This window comes from Sphaerodactylus townsendi, linkage group LG07 (assembly GCF_021028975.2).
Source record: "Sphaerodactylus townsendi isolate TG3544 linkage group LG07, MPM_Stown_v2.3, whole genome shotgun sequence".
NCBI classification, from domain to species: Eukaryota; Metazoa; Chordata; class Lepidosauria; order Squamata; family Sphaerodactylidae; genus Sphaerodactylus; species Sphaerodactylus townsendi.
In genome coordinates this window covers 58024464-58041621 of record NC_059431.1, presented here as the reverse complement: position 1 = coordinate 58041621, position 17158 = coordinate 58024464, and the positions used below count along the sequence as shown (strand labels likewise).

At 38.4% G+C, this 17158-nt stretch overlaps 1 protein-coding gene across 3 annotated transcripts in view; it reads left to right on the top strand.

Moving 5' to 3' along the window:
* DTWD2 (DTW domain containing 2) overlaps positions 1 to 17158 on the top strand; it is an 82938-nt gene that overhangs the window by 34316 nt on the left and 31464 nt on the right. For all 3 annotated transcript variants that reach the window (XM_048503692.1, XM_048503691.1, XM_048503690.1), the window contains exons 3-4: positions 9461 to 9551; positions 16477 to 16571. In XM_048503692.1, coding sequence (XP_048359649.1) covers positions 9461 to 9551; positions 16477 to 16571 — 186 coding nt within the window. The remainder of the gene's footprint in view (positions 1 to 9460; positions 9552 to 16476; positions 16572 to 17158) is intronic.

Genomic DNA, 17158 nt, shown 5'->3' with positions numbered 1-17158 from the left:
CTTCCCTCAGTTACCAGGTGTTCTAAAGGTAGCAGGTGTATGGTAAGTTTTGTGTTGAGCAAGTGGAATATAGAGACCACTGAGGCAGGAATTGTATATAAACAACACGGAAGATTTATGTATTTACAAATTGGATTCTAAGAACAGGACAGCAACACAGGTCTCCAGATATTCAGAAAAGAAACTTGACTGAGGCACATAAAGCACGAACAAGCTTTTATTGACTAGCACTAGGATGCATCTTCTCATACATACAGGATTCTACCCACTCCAGCCTGCCTTTTGCTAAAAGTGTGGCTACAGTAAAAGGTCTGCTCATTACCAGAGACAGGCCTAACTACTCTGTTTTCCTCCAGAAGTAGAGCTGAATGATTCTCCACACCACCTGGCAGAGCTACCCTTCAAACTGCCTGTTTTACTGAGGCAGACCCAGATTATCACTGTACTCTTCCTGGGGCAGACTGAACTAACCCCTGCTGTGCTTCCCTCCATCATTCTATTCCTCTCCGGAAAGATGATTGGATGCTGGAGGAAATGGCAGTTTCACAGGATGAACGCTGAACCATCAAATCTTCTGAGCAACCTCCCCATACTCTGCCCCCAAATCTCCAGGGATTTCCCAACCTGGAGTTGGCAACCTTAGGCCTAAAGATTAGTTCCACTTTGAAACAGAAGGAAGGAAGCTACTCGTTTTATTAACTGAGTAGATTGTCCATGTTGTAAGAATCCTGAGTGCCAGACGTTGAAGAGAAGGGCAGCCAGTAAATGCTTTACTTGCTTCTACAAGCATTGGCCAGCTGTAGATGGAAACAGAATGCTGAATAATATGTATTTGGCCCAATTTGGCAAGGCATCACTGATGTATGGTTTGATAATGTCTATAAGTTCTCAGAATCAGATTAGCTTTAGTTTCAGTGATTTTTCCGCCTTGGTGCTCTGTAATATGAATCTGAGATCATGGATGTTGTTACACCAATGCCCACAAACTGCTGACTCGTATCCTATATTGCCATTGCAGTATTGCTTAAAATACTTTTTTAAAATCCTGGAGTTTTTTTTTTAAAGCACAATTTTCATAAAGACTTCATAACTTGTACTTAATGGCGATATTTAAATACTATTAATACTACACTTTAATCAGCAAAATGAAGGCACTGTTAATAAGTATCTGGTATAATGCTCACCACTGCAACTTACTATTTTGCAAACTCTAGATTTAAGATTGATTTTTTAAAGTTAACAGTCTCAAGTTGCTTAGTTCTTGGTTTTCCCTGAAAACGTTTTTTAAGGTGATGTCTCAAACATCAGACAATTTTTAAAATGCTTTTTATCAAGCCAGTACTATTCATGTAAAATGTATATGTAATTCAAATAATCATAAGGCTGTTCTCATCTGACTTATGGGCAATTTCTGTTACTTTTTGTCAATGGAAATTACCTACATAAATCTATTCCCTTTAAACATTAATTGATGCCATAATGTACATTTTTTCCATGTCTGCTTTTTGTTTTCTGTTATCAAGTATATAAGGGAACAGAAAAGGGGAAAAAAGGTTTGTCAGATTTATTTTACTAGAGTTATTTGACTATTATGATTAATACATTCATAATTTTGAATACATCCCCCCCAGGCCCAATTCAGAATGGTCTTGATTTGAGCTTTTCTTCCCAGTTGAGTTCCCAGTTTTAAGCCCAGGCCCATTTGAAAGGAAGCCTTATCACCCCACCATCCCTTTTGCAAACTTGGAAGGAAGAGAATCATGTTGTTGCCTGCTTAGCCACCTTGAAAACATTCTTGCAATATGTTTCTTTTTTATATCTTGAATCATTTGATGACATCCCCCACATTAGCCAATTTGTTGCATTCTCATTCTGGATGAGAAAATATGATGGCTGAATTTACTTGATAGTCTTTAAGGGATAGACTTAGCCAAAGCTTTTTGGAAGTCCGAATATATACCGTATATACTCGTGTATAAGTCGACCCGCATATAAGTCGAGGCACCTAATTTTACCACAAAAAACTGGGAAAACTTATTGACTCGCGTATAAGTCGAGGGTGCAGCATCAATTGAGGCATCAGTAGGTTAAATGTTTTTGAATATTTATTTCAAAGAAAAACAGTAAACTGGTTCTGTAAGTGGAAAAGAGGAACAATATGGAAGTGGAAAACAAGAACAATATGGTATCAACAATAACTTTAAAAGTACAAAAACCTTAGCTCAACCAGCAACCAAGCTAAAACACAAGAGTTAAAATCCTTCAAAACTGGATTCCTCATCATCATCTGTATGTCCAAATGTAACCCAACTTAGATTTTAAGAGGGATATTATCAGAAATGAAAAATCTACTATTAGCTTCCATTGTAAACAATGGAGGATGGGGCATCCCCTTTGGGGGTCAATAACTTTGGATCCCCTGACCCAAACTTCACCAAACCTGGCTGGTATCATAAAGAGACTCTCCTGATGAGACCAGCCAGGTTTGGTGAAGTTTGGTTCAGAGGGTCCAAAGTTATGGACCCTCAAAAGGGTAGCCTCATCTACTAATAGCTCCCATTGAAAACAATGGGGAATGGGGCACCTCCTTTGGGGGTCCATAACTTTGGACCCCCTGAACCAGACTTTACCAAACTTGGCTGGTATCATCAGGAGAGTCTTCTGAGGGTATCCTGAAATTTTGGTGCCGCTAGCTTAAAAACTGCGCCCCCTGCTGGCCGGCAAAGTAAAAACACAAAAAAATTTTAATGACCCGCATATAAGTCGAGGGGAGCTTTTTCAGCATTAAAAATGTGCTGAAAAATTCGACTTATACATGAGTATATACGGTAATGTCTTCTGGATCCAAGGGAAATAAACAAGACGTTTGTGAGACAAGAAGCCATAATTATTCTTCCTCAGTAGAGTATGTTCCTTCATGGTTATGCCAACCACCAATTTCTTATATTTCTTTCTAGATTACTTTTTCAAAGAATGGTTCTTTTCTATGTTCCAGGGGCAACTGTAGTAACAAATAGCATATTTTTGTTGTTCAATAATTGAATGCTTGGGTTAAGAATTCTCCAGATTTGCTGTCCAGGCCAGGTGACTTATTAGTTTATCATTTGGCCATGACACTTAGTACTATATTAGTTCCCTTTCCTCTGCAAGTCTTCACTAATGCTCTTTGATGTCATAAAAGTCTAGGCTGGATTTTCAGACATGAAATTGCTGTTCAAAAACCCTTCTAGGTGGGTATTTTTAGTGTGTGTTTTCTGTTCTTATCTTCTGTAAGTGATGACCAAATACTGTAACTTGTGTGTTCAAATACCTTGCTATACTTGTTCAAATTCAGCCCAGTGGAGCAGTGATTGAAAATCATTTCAATCTGATGGCTTTTTGGAAGTAGAGGGGATTGGTGATGTTAGCGCAGATGTCAACAAGAGAGGATTTTCGATCAAAGTTGGCACTAATTGTCATCCTTTGGGACAGCATTTAAAAAGAAACCACAGTTTAAGTGGACATAGAATCTGAACAAAATTGAGGGGCTCCTTTCTTTGAACTGTAAGAAGTGGAAATTCTTTGGCCATATTTGCTATGAACATCAAAGCGAGCTGCTCTCATTTCAAAGAAGGCTGGGCTTATTCATCTTGTTCATTCCGCATCTTCCCCAATCCTCAAAGACTCTCTCTCTCGAGCAGCTACCCTGTTTTGTTTGTATGATTGACTATTTTAAAGGTATTTTTGTTCACTTTTAAACTTTTTGTGCAGAACACTGTGTGATGTGCTTGGTAGTGATACCTTAGAATGAAAATGAATCAAGAAGTTTCTCATGACAATTTATATGCATATGAGTGATTGGGAATTGAGGGGTTCAGGATCCAAAGTTTCCAAGTTTAGACTTTCCAAGCTGTTTAGGAGATAAATACAAACATCCTGAACTTCCATGTACTTTGAACTGATAACAAATAACTAGTCACAGCACCCATTTACCTCTGGTGCAAATGCTTGCCTAGCATTGGGGTAGCATTCAGGACAGTTGTAATGTCTACTAGGCTCTAGAATACTGCAGCAGCATTGTGGATGTCAAGCCATCTATGAAATCTGGTTTCCATCCATATTGGATTCAAGACCCTTCAGAAACAATAGTTGTAAGGAATCATGTGAAGTTAATTTGTTCCCATCCTGTTTTTTGACTCAGAGTCTCATGTTCAGATTACAAGAGTAATATTCAGTTATCGTGTTATGGATGACAGGCATTACTTTAACAAATGAATCACTACTCATTTTCAAATAACGTATTTTAAATGAATGATTCAGTAAAAGAAAAAGTTATCTGAAATCACTTTTTTATTCAAGAAATTAGGTGCTTATTATATCCTGTGCATAGATTGAAATAAAAATAGTGAACACCTGCTCCAGTGTTTTTCTTTGCTTTTTAATTTTTTATAAGAAACAACACTCAGTAGTTGACTGTGATTTCTCTTCCTCTCCGCCTGTGGTTTCTCTTCCTCTCCTCTCCACACACATGCCTTTCATTTCACTTTTCCAATAGTTTAGGTATTTTTAAAATTTTGTATCCGAGTGCTTAGTACATCTGTGTTGTATTGCAATCAATTTAGCAGATAATAGCAGATAATAGCAAATAATAGAGAAGAGATGCGAGTGAGTTGTTTTGTAGAACTTTACTGGATAACAAATGAATTTACACTACATATAGGAACAGCAAACTCTTTCTATACAAGTACCCAGTCTGGGTGTCTGTGCAGTCTATCTGTGCCTGTGTGGGTGCCTCTCCAGAAGGTCATGCGATTCTAGTCATGTGACTTCAACAGTTAATTCTTGCTTGACTGTATGAAGCCGGCACTTGTAAAGTTCTAACAGTCTGTGATCATATTACTTTACTGTTAACTTCAAAAGAAGTACCGTAAATACTCAAGTATAAGTCGACCCAAATATAAGTCGAGGCACCTAATTGTACCACAAAAAACTGGGAAACTTATTCACTAGAGTAAAAGTCTAGGGTGGGAAATGCAGCAGCTACTGGTAAATTTCAAAAATAAAATAGATACCAATAAAATTCATGAAGGTATCTCATTGGTTGTAAGAAAAGTTGACTAAAAGCAATCTTCATGATCAGAGGATGAACAGGATGAAGGCAAGAAGGGAGACTGCCTGGCTGCTTCATGCCAAAGACTGTGAGTACCCACAAGGCCCCCCTCAAAAATGGCTCACTAGAATTTTAAAAATGTCATTAAGCAGGGCAGTTTTTAAAGGAAGCAGATACTGTTTGCTAGCACCACCTTGGGAACAGTGTACGCTTTTATCCTTGCATGTTCAGGGACATATTTTATTCAAAGGTAAGATTTAGCCATTAGGAAGATCTACAGTGTCTCTTTGTCTCCAACCACACTTGCTAAATAGCACAGAGAGTATTTCTGTCCTTAGAACTGTAAGACCTCCTCTTTTCAGCTTTAATTTGTACTGCTTTACAGAAAGTGATTTGCACAAAAACTCAGCTTGACCTGATTTGCTAGTAACAAATCTTGACTTGCATTTTGCAGTCTTTAAACCTACAAGTGCAATGGAATCTCTCTCCAAGAGGATGCCATGCCTGTCAGAACACAAATTTCAATGGCACAGAGTAATACCTAACATGGCATTCAGAGCCAATGGAGCAACTCTAATTGCAAAGGCTGTGGCTTTATCAAAGCTGGAGGATTTACAAGCCTAGCTTTACATAAAACATGGTTGTGTGAAAAGATATGATGAAGCATAACTATGGGGTACAGAAGGTGAGTGAAAGGCATATTACAGATGAGGAGGATTAACCAACGGTAATTGGAATGAGCTATGATACAGAGAAAGGAAATCTTGAAATGTTACAGTTAGAGTTATGCATAATTTCACTTCCTGGCATTTTTGTTGGTAGAATAATTAACCCAGCAAAGGTGCACAACCTGATTAAAGTGTAACTAAATCTTTATTTAGGAACTAACATATTTAATAATGAAGAGGAGAGGCAGTGACAGTCCACTAACTACATCACTAGATAAGAGAAAGAGAGGTTAAGTGAGGAACTTCTAAAAAGAAGCAGGATATTGCCCTAATTGTTGTCTTGCTGCCCCTGCAGGGTTTTCTTTTCTTTGTATACCAAGCATTGCCTATTCCAATAATTTTGTTGTTGGCTCCATCTCTTGCAGCAGACATTTTGTTGTTGCACTCACCATCCTGTATCAGAATTGTAAAAGTATCCACAGGCTCAAAAAGGTTGGAGATGCCATCTTAGGTTTAGTATGTATGAAGGAAAAATAACTGCTAATTCTTCTCCATTCTTGGCTTTTGAAAGTACTAAATATGAAATCCTACCAGGTCATTTATGTGTGTTAAGAGTGCAAACTGTTCTATGATAATTTCTGCTCTTTTGGGAATACTTCAGAGGGTGACTTCTACTTAATTACTCAAGAGGGAGTTATGGGTAACTTCTGCTTCAGTCTTGTTGCCAATGTTGTTCAAGATTGATCGCACGCACGTATGACACTTGGAGTTGGGTGTCATTGGTATACTGATACCATGCAGCAGTGTTTCATTTGATCCAGAAGCAACAGTGGTATCCCTAAGCAAGTGACTGGAAGCAGTCATAGGTTGGAAGAAAGTTAGCAAAGAGAAGCTGAATGCTGTTCAAACAGATATGTTCTTGATAGGGTATTTGTGTGATTAGACGAACAGGCAATTAGAAGTAGGACTTACACTTCATGCAATAAGCTACAGAATCTGTGGATAACAGTGGAATCAGCTTTAACTGATATACTCATTTGCTCCCTTCTCTTCTGTCATATGGCAATTGGGTTGCCATCACTCAAACTCTTTGTTTCTTTCACTATCAGTAATTGAAGGAGCTGATGGAGGCAACACATAAAGCCCTCATCTCCCTGAGCAGGAATGTTGCACAAGCTAAATAAAAAAAGAAACAAAACCAAAAGTTGGTTGTGCAAGTCACTAGCATTTCATTCCAAGGAATGAACATAAGCAAAGTTGGAACTTTGAAATACAGGCTGGTCAAGGCACACTTCACTCAATTTCTCCCTTATCCTTGGCTTCTGCCTCTTTCACAATGTAGCTAATCCTTTTAACTCTTTTCCTCGCACTTGAGTAGGTTTCTCCTTGGCCAGTCCTAGAATTTGGGATTACTTTTCCACATATGCTGTCCAGCACCTTTCCCCAAATCAGAACAAGGTGCACATCCATAGCTTTTATGGCCAATACTCTGGATGTCCAAAACAGCACTCCATCTTTCTTCTTCCTGGCTTGTGGGCAAACGATCATTCCTATCTGCCCATATATGTCCATAAAAGAAAACCATCTCCTTTCAGACTGAAATCTGAATAATTTATTGCTTCATTCCCAGGAATGAGGGTCACTTATCTGTAACCAGTGTTTCTTCTAAGCTAAACAAGTTTTCCTACATTCCCTGATCATGACAGTAACGAGAATTCCCTCCCTTGAAGGATAACAATCTGTCTGATGTTTTGTTTGCCTTGTATTCTTTGACCAGCTGTTCTAAACTGCACATAGTATAATAGTGACAGTGTGTTGACTGGGACAGGACCTCAGACAAGGATAAGATTACATTGAACAAGTGCCACTGAGACTCCAATGTCCGCTAATTCATTTCTGCATATAATTTGTGGTTCTGATTTTAACCTACAAAGTACTGAATAGTCTAGTCAAGCATATCTCAAAAAGTACCTTCTCAAATAGGATGTACATTTACAGAACTTTTACTTACTTTTGTTTTGGAAGTGCATGGGTGAACTGGAGTGTTTGATTTGGGGTGCAGTTTGTTAATATTGATTTATTAACATTATTTGTGAATACTACTTAAAACTGATTAATATTCTGGTAATGTTTATCAAAAGAAATATTCTGTATTTCTTAATATATTCTAAATATTGAGGAAAGATAAATAACTGTGTTCTGTAAATGTCTATCGTTATATATGATTTCCACTAGTATATGTGGATGGGGGTTAATTTGTAAACATTGTGATGATTTCCCATTGGTACAATAATAAAGGTGAGATTTCTTGCATTCTTAGAACTGTAAACAAAACTTAGACCATCTAAAGGAAGCATCAGCATAAATAGTTAACACTGTGGGATTTTTTTTTCTATTAGGTGGCATCTTTGGTGAAAACGTATGTGATGGAGAAAAAAGAGTAGATGTAAGGATTTATCTAGAGTGCTGATATTTTATCATCCTATAAAGATTTGGCTTAGAGAAGAAATTTATATCTCCTTCAAAAAATTTGCTTTTTAAAAAAGTTTTGTTGATGATTGAGATCATGTCACATATTGAAAGAAAACAGATAGCTGACTGTATCACACTTGTCCTGCCATTGCTTAGTAAATAATCTTTACATCCCAAACATTGTAAGCATTTGCTGACTTCCAAAAATCCTGCTGCTTTTTAACTTGCATAAGAGGAGTGTGTAACAGAAAGAGAGAACATATCCCCCTCAGTCTAAAGTCACTATGTACCCTGAGAAACCATTCAGAAGTCCCTACCCTCTGAACTTTTATCTTTTGATAGTAAAAGGACTATCTTCTGTTTAGACAGCACAATTTTAGGTTCCAAGCCATTGTTCCAATACATTTTGTAGGATTTCTCAGTGTATGAAGTGATCTGCGTTATGCGTTATGATGAAGAATGGTGACTTGTTCAAGGCCACCTATGAGGCTGAGTAGGTATTTGAACATAATCGTGTTTGAAATATTTAACCTCATTTTAGTCTCTAGCTAGATAGACATTGTGTTCTAATAGTAGGTGTGCTTGACTTGCACAATCTCCAGTGAAAGGTACAATAGCAAAAGAAGTGCTCTAGAGATTTTTAAACAACCTAAATGTTTAATTATGAGATCTGAATTTGTCATCTTGTCTCAGCAAGCATGCATGTTCAGGCAGGTTTAAAATTATTGGGCTTGAAAATAGCATGTTAGATGCAAGGTTAGACAAGTTGTATGCAGGTTTGTGGTATTTTACTTTCAAATAATATCTTTGTGGTGCCAAAAATATAATTTCCAAATGCCACTTCTATCAACAATAAATGGACAGAACTAACTGTTTGCAAAAAGGATAGCAAACTGTTTCGAACGGAACTTTTTTAAAAAAGTATCCCATATTGCAAAAGTATCATGGCTTAAAATAATTTTATTTGTCTTCGTTGTAAGCACACAGGGTCACAAGTCATGGTAATATTACTGTATTATACCATTGTGTACTTTAAATATTTTAAATAGAGCTGTTAATGTTTCAGAATATTCATCTATTGTTTCAGAACTTGAAATAGAATTTCTACAGACAAATTCAGTTACTTGGTTTTTGGAACAGAAAAAATACTCTTTATCTAAATTTTGTGTAGTGTCATAAAAGGCACACATTGTGGAAATTATTTTGCTGATTTTTTTTTATTGTCCTATAGCCGTCCTCAAAAGGTGTGCTTGTGTCCATTCTTACCAGTCCATTCCTTGGAAGTTTCTACCTGTCTGTACATCATTCAGCATCCAGCAGAGGTGAGTGGAGCTGTACGGAATGCCAATAGTTAGCTGTTTATTTTTCCAGTGAAAAGAAGACACAATTATAAGTGGGAATAGGTCAAGCCATGTAAAGTTCTGCAGTTTTTATTGCTGTGGATCTGACCAGTCTACTGAGCAAAGTTTGATGCCTTCCTCCAGCTTAATACGAAAGATTAAGGGGAAGGTACACCCACAATGATGATAAGAGAAAATTTGTACCCACCAGGCTGAAGACTAAAAAATCACAAGGAATTTTATAGCATCATAGCAGTGTTGAAAAAAAATTTCAAAGCAATTTTGTACAATACAGGTACATAGGAACACAGTAATTATTTTTTCTTTTTTAACACAATAACAGCAACAGCTAGCCAGAATCTAGATAATTACTGGCCTCGTGAAACCTTCAAGGCTGTTCTGTAAAACAAAATAAAAAACATGTTACACAAAACATCACTATATACAGGGAACACCAATTCCAAAACATGAAAATACTTACAAGCAAAGATACAGGTGTTCCCTGTATATAGTGATGTTTTGTGTAACATGTTTTTTAGTCTTCAGCCTGGTGGGTACAAATTTTCTCTTATCATTCCTCCAGTTTAAGGCATGTTCCTTAAATTTAGTAACTCTTCCTCCCTTGGAAAAGATGCATAAGGTGGCTGAAGGCTCTCTACTGCATTATTAGTCTCACTGGTCCATTCCCACAGCTAAAATAATAAGTCCTGAGGATGTAAAAAAGGCATCCCGGGAAGGCACTTAGCACATTCTTTTTCTCAAGATGTCCTTAGGATGCCTAACTTCTGCTCAAGATGTGTGCTGCTCAAGTGCACCTCTTCTCCCAAAGGTGCCTGGAAGACATCTGCCTGGCTATGCAGAATGCAGAACTCAAGAGGTATCTTATGTTTCCCACCTGACCACTTTGATCTCTGGTCAGTTTCATCCTCAGCTTGCACCTGACATTTTGTGTGCAGCTGAAGGGAATCTCCCTGCTGCCATTTGCTGAAGGTTGCCCCAGGATGTTTGCTCTGCAGGTTTAAATCCTGGGTGTCTTTTCAGCCCCAAAAGTACACAATAGTACTCAGCTGGTCTTGCCAATTCTGGCAATATATAGTTTTTTTTAAAAAAAAATTTTTTGGAGGAGATATCTTTGTAGCTATGCAGACACACATAGGAGAACCTTAGACCTTGGAAAATGGGTCTGCCTCCCATTAAAAAGCATTGGGTTAACCTGCCCTCCATCTGTGTAGCTATGGAGATAGCTTTTCCAATTTTTTTTTTAAAAAATGAAAACTATATATATATATATAACTATATATATATAACTATATATAACTATATATATATCAGCAAAACCAGCTGAGTACAACTATGTACTTTTTGGGCTGAAAAGGCACCCAGGATCAGAGCTTGCAGAGCAAACATCCTGGGGCGACCTTCAGCAGATGGCAGTAGGGAGAATCCCTTTAGCTGCACACAAAATGTTGGGCACAAGCAGAGGGTGAAACTGACCATAGAGCAAAATGGTCAGTCGGGAAACAGCCTCTTTTCCCCTCTAATGCTTTTGCTGTCTAGAAAGCACACAGAAGACGCCTCTTTTTATGACATCCCTGGGACATCTTATTTTGGGTGTGCAGAGTGAAAAGAGGTACTTCTTTTTAAGACATCCCACAGAGGTCTTTTTTGTGCTGTGCAGAATTGACCACTGCTACTACCTAACTAACCTGAGAGCCCAATCCAGTTACTGGAAACAGACAGGGACGATGCTGCTGTTCCACTACTGCACCACCTGCAGACACTTCCAGGTGGTGCAGGGAGGCAACTAGAAGGGGAAAAAAGCCCCACCATTCGGAAGCCCTCCATAGGGCTTAATGGAGTTATGCCACCCTTGGGCTGCAGTCTTAAACAGAGGTGGAAGCTAACTAAAGGCAGCTTCAACTCCAGTAATGCCCCATGCGCGCCGCCCCCCCAACCCCTGCATGCTGGCATTCAAGCAGACCTTGGCATTGCTTTGCAGCAGCCCAGACTTCTGAGTGTCTCTGTCATGGAACTGAGGTGGCCTGGTATTGGTGTCTCTACTGGCAGGGATGCCCTTGCACCAGTGGAGTGGGCAAATATGTCAATGCAGCCCTCCACTGCTCCCTATGACTGCTCAGCCCCCCCTTCCCCCTCTGGATTGGGCTGTGAGTCTGAATTTTTATGTGGGGCCTATTTTTTAAAAAAAATTCAACCTTTCTCTCTGATTTTCTTTCCCCCATACTTTAAATGACTGACTTAATAAAAAGCATCATATTTAATTTAATACTGTATTAAAGGTGTTAAGGTAGGTTTGTCATTTCTGATATAAAACGTTAAGCATGCTCATTTGCATGTGTTTGTTTATATATTTATGCATGTTTATGTATTTATGCAAATTAAAATAGCAATTTCATTGTTATAATTGCCTACTGAGTGGCTTGGGATGTTTAAGTAGCAGAAAATAAAAGAGAAATATCTATAATTGCGTCTGTAAAAAAAGAGAGAAATATCTGTAATGTCAGTGTTTTTTAAAACAACAGTGTTCAGATTGAACCCTTGAATTTACAGAAATGACCTCCTGATTTCCAATCTTCCTTGTGTAATTTCACATGCTTATTAGCTACTAATAAAATGTGCTAACAAAGATATGATGATTGTTCTTGTTTCTTCTACTACATGCAGGCTTGTGTGAGATACCAAGATTTTGTGTGATTTTGCTAATAGTGTTGCTTATACCTTTTCTTCTGCTGTCCAGAAATGTTATGAACGTTTAGATTTTCAGTCTTGCGCAATGTATTGTTTAATTCTGCAGATTTAACAGTAAATGCCCACAACATCTGTAATCTTCAGACACATCCTGTACATTGTGCACATGTTTTAATTTTGTGCAAGATAATCAAAGCAGGTTGTGCTCAAAATAAAATATGAAGACTGATGTACAGCATATCAGTTTAAAATAAGTTTAAAATAAGTTTAAAATAAGTTTAAACTGATACAGCATATCAGTTTAAAATATGCATATATACGCATGTGTATAAAATATGCATATTTAAAATGAACATAAATCAATTTGATATAAATATATTTGCATTGCTTGACCTGGGAGGCCCAGGCTAGCCCATTCTCGTTTGATCTCTGTTGCCTTGAAAACCCTATGGGGTTGACATCAATTGGCTGTGACTTGTTGACACTTTCCACCACCATGTCTTTGAAGTAAGGTGACTGTGCTCCTGAGAGAAGTCTACCAAAATTTCTTCCCAGAATGGGTACTCTAGAATGTACTCTATTTAGGTTTATTGTTGTCATGTGCGTCCAAATTTAAAAAGGGATGTTGGGATTTGGTAAAAGGCCTAATCCAAAAGAAACTAGCCACAAAATGGAGTTAGTGAAGAAACAACCTGGAGGTTCTGTGGGGGAAACTGCTGAAAGCAAATCTCATAAAAATGTAGGTTTGCTTGTGGATTTCTGCTTTTTGTTTTTTTCTCTCCTTTATAGAAGCCCTCTACACACAACCTGTCCACACGCATGAGGAGGGAGAAAAAGTATGACCATGTTATCTCCACCTCTTGCCTATGTGCATAGTCAGTGTCCATGTATATCCCTGTGATTGACAATGTTCAGAAAGCAGTGGTGTCCCCAGTTTTGGTGAATGAGGCATACACATGACCACTATCAGTGTGGAAATAATTCCCTGGAGGTGGAGAGCAGAGCCGGCATCCTTGGGCCTGCTCTCCTTCTCCATACGTTCAGTTGGGGCGAAGAGGAATCATTTGTAGAGGGCTGAAGTAACATCCAATGAAGGAGTTAAGTTTGCTCGAGTACTAGAATGTGACTATCTCATTATAAGAATGCACACTGTACATTACTTGACTAGAATATATTGAAGCTGCTTACTGATCCTGACATATAAATAGTGCTGATGTAAAAATCTAAGAAGGACATTCCATACAATAGAATATCTTTTCAGTGTAATGTTCATGTGCATCGATCTTTTGCCATTAACAAACTTTATTTACTGTCTACGATATTCCCTCTTGAACAATGAAGACTTAAATATTGAAAGGTTTTATATTGCATGTTACTCATTTCAGAGGAAAGCAAGTAATCTATTTGAACAAGAATCTGAAAGCAATTCAAAAACAAATTAAAATATAACTATAGGTTTGCCCCCTTATTTACCATTAATCCAGAATTCTACTATATAAAAATTGTGCTATTTGAGCATAATTTGTTTATAAACTATACATGTGATGTCATCTGGGATAATCTCACGTTACTGCAATGATGCCCTAAATTGGAACTTGCTTCTTGTTTAAAAAGAGCAGCTGCATTTTCTACAGACTAGACAGGGAGTTTAAGTTATGTCCTGGTAGTTACTTTTCTCTTTTGTGAACAGTTCAGATTTTCTTTCCCCTCTCTTTCTTTTCTCCCTCTGCCTGCATGTATATACAGAGAGAGAGAGAGAAAGAGAGAGAGATTGATAAACTCACTTTATTCCTCATTGTTGAACTTAGAAAGTACTACAGGAGAACTGTTTAAATGAAGGATCTCCCTTACTCTAGACTGTTAACAGCATTTCTCTGATAGGAACCATACATGTTCTCTAAAGAGGTTTGTGTGTTGTGTAATTTTGGCGGATTCCGCATGGGCCAAAAACAGTGGTGTGAAAATGGTGTGAACCCTTTTAAACCCTTTTAAACCATTTTACACCGTTTTCACACTGCTGTTTTTGGCCCATGCGGAATCCACCATAGTTTTACTCTGTTGCTGAGTTTTTATGCATAATTGGCATAAGTCATACTTTCAAGTGTCCTTAAAGCATGCTGAAGTCTTATTTAGATCAATAGAATTCTATTTCTATGAGGCTTAAGCGTACCTAAGTTTCTCTGTATCACACTGAAACCTTTGTGTTAAAAAGACATTGACTGAGAGCCCCAAAATCACTCAGAAACAGTTGGATCAAAGGTGCAAAAACAGACAGGGGGAGGGATGATTAGTTGCTCATTCAGATATATGTCCCGCCTCTGAACAGTTGGTTGGTGTTATAAGGATGGGATGCTAACTGCAGTGAAAGACCAAAAAAGGGTGGGTAGGAGGTAGAGCTAATGCAGGGGTAGGGAACCTGCGGCTCTCCAGATGTTCAGGAACTACAATTCCCATCAGCCCCTACCAGCATGGCCAATTGGCCATGCTGATGAGGTGGACTACGTGGAGAGTTTGAGGAACGCAAACGGCTCTCCAGGTGTTCGGGAACTTCTGAATTCCCATCAGCCTACCAGCGGCCCAGTTAATGCATGTGCTGATCTGAATAATCGGAAAACATGATTCCTGAAAAAAACCTATCGGAGGGTTTGCGTGCCGGGTTAGTCTGACCCTCAGACAACAAACCATAATTCAACAGCAAACAACACAGTTAAAAAAAAACCTTTCCCACACTCACACAAATTTATACCATTCTCCTCAACCACTCACCAAACCAATCTCCAATTGTGCGTCTCAACCAGTAGTCATGGTTCTCAATACCTTTGCAATCTCTGGAAAGCAACTACTCTTCTCAGCACCCAGCAGCAAAAATCTGCTCTGAGGAGACACAGCCAAAATATAGAATAATCAGGCACACATGGCAACTGGCTACCAATCCTATTTAGTACCCAATGAGGCATTGTGCCTTTTTAAATTGTAGTGGACTGGGGCAAACTACTCCCTAGAATTAATGAAAGAAATAATATTGAAATAAATATTGAAATAAATGGGTGTTCATTGTGTTTTGGAACATGTTTGTTCCTGGTTCAGACAGAAGTGTAAAGGATATGCACTATGTTGCAGAGCTATATAGTATGATGGTCAATTCATTGTCATTTGACAGAGGAAGTGACTGCATGAGGCTTGGATCTTCCTTGTGTTCCTCGACATGATGGGAATCTGTCCCTTTTATAGTGGGGAATTAGTGAGAGTAGACTCTTGGCTTGGCAGAACATTGGGCAAGCTTGAGATCTTTGTTGCCTATGTATTCAAAAGCCAGCTTTTGCAACAAATCCACAGGAGAGTCAGGTAACTTTTAACATTTTTATTAGAGGAAAAATAATAAAAATACGAACACAAAATAATCAAAGCAGCAGAATACATACGCAGTCCTATGATATAAACAGTGTTGAGGGGAAATATTTGGATAGATTAAGGGAATTGGGAAATTCATTGGGTAATACTGTACCAGATCCTGAAGTGGCTTTGGGCTCATGAAGCAAAGTCCAGTGACCTGCACTGGGCTCCAAGGAAACAGGGTAGAAAGCAGATAGCAAGCAGCAGCAATCGAACTCAATGGCAGGGTCAGAAGTACTGGTCAGTGAGGGGCTATTTTATAGGGGAAGTTGGACCCCCTGGCCATGGTGGATGAGAAGAATAGCTCCTCTTAATGTGTTGGTCCTTTCTGTTTCTCTTCTTTCTATACTTCTATGTCCATGTGTATCTGTCCTTGGTAATGGCTTGTACTGGACCATTCTCATGAAAGTACACTATGTTGTCAAGGGGTTGGGTTTTCTCCCTGTCTTCATGATTTCAGGTTTACAATAGTCGCAATGTGTTTCATGTTGGAATTATTGTAATTGCAAAGAAATCCAAACATCTGTTCAGTTGTATAGTGCCATTAGCTAATTAGGAAAGAACAAGAATTACAGTGTTCAATTACAGTACTGTTTCACTGGTAATTTTCTTGTGTTAACAGTGTTGGTTAATTGTGACACCTGTTTCTAGGTTTATAGTAAAATATATATTGGTTTGCTTGGGAAGGTTTGCAGTGCTTATTTTTAAGAGCTAAATAAATAGATTTTAATGTGACTTTTTAAATAGTTTTTTTTAAATGGTTTTGTTTTTAAAATAGTTTTGTTTTTACATTTTATATTAACTGAAGGAAAGTAGAGTACTACGAACAGTGCCTCTGCTGGCTGCTTGCCTGCCTGAAGAAAAATGTAAAGTTTTGATTGGTCGTCGCTTTAGTGAAGACAGGTAAGGAATATTAATAATCTTCCATTTCTTATATGGCAGCTGCTTCTATGTGGAGCTTGAGTGTAATTGGTCTGTGATTTCACTGGTCCAGCGTTTTTGCGATGAACATAATCACAGCGGAGGGGAGGGGAAATGCATTAGAAATATATCATACCATCTGGGTTCTGTTGTAAGCCTCTTGAGGTCAGCCTGATCAAAAGACCAGGGCTGGGAGCAGGTGTGGAAGAAAATGGTGAGGACATGTCCCCAAGTGTGGGAGTAAATGCCAAAGTCATTCCCTTTGCAGTCAGTCCAGCACTGATTGTCCAGGCATCAAGGGTAGAATGTTGGGGGCTGGCAGCCAGTGGCAGGGTTTGTATAGCTGTCACTATACCTGTCACTGTAGCAGTGGGGTACAGATCCTACCCTGCCGTAATTTTGAGGACTTGGGTGGGGGAACTAGTTGCATTCTTGTGAGAACTGTTGGAAATCTTTTAAAACAGCCTGTACTGAACAGTCATCTTTAGATGTGCCATAAAGGCAATACGTGAGAATAAGCACCCTGGATATTTGTAACCTTTCTTCTCTAAAGGTGAGGTCTGAGGTAG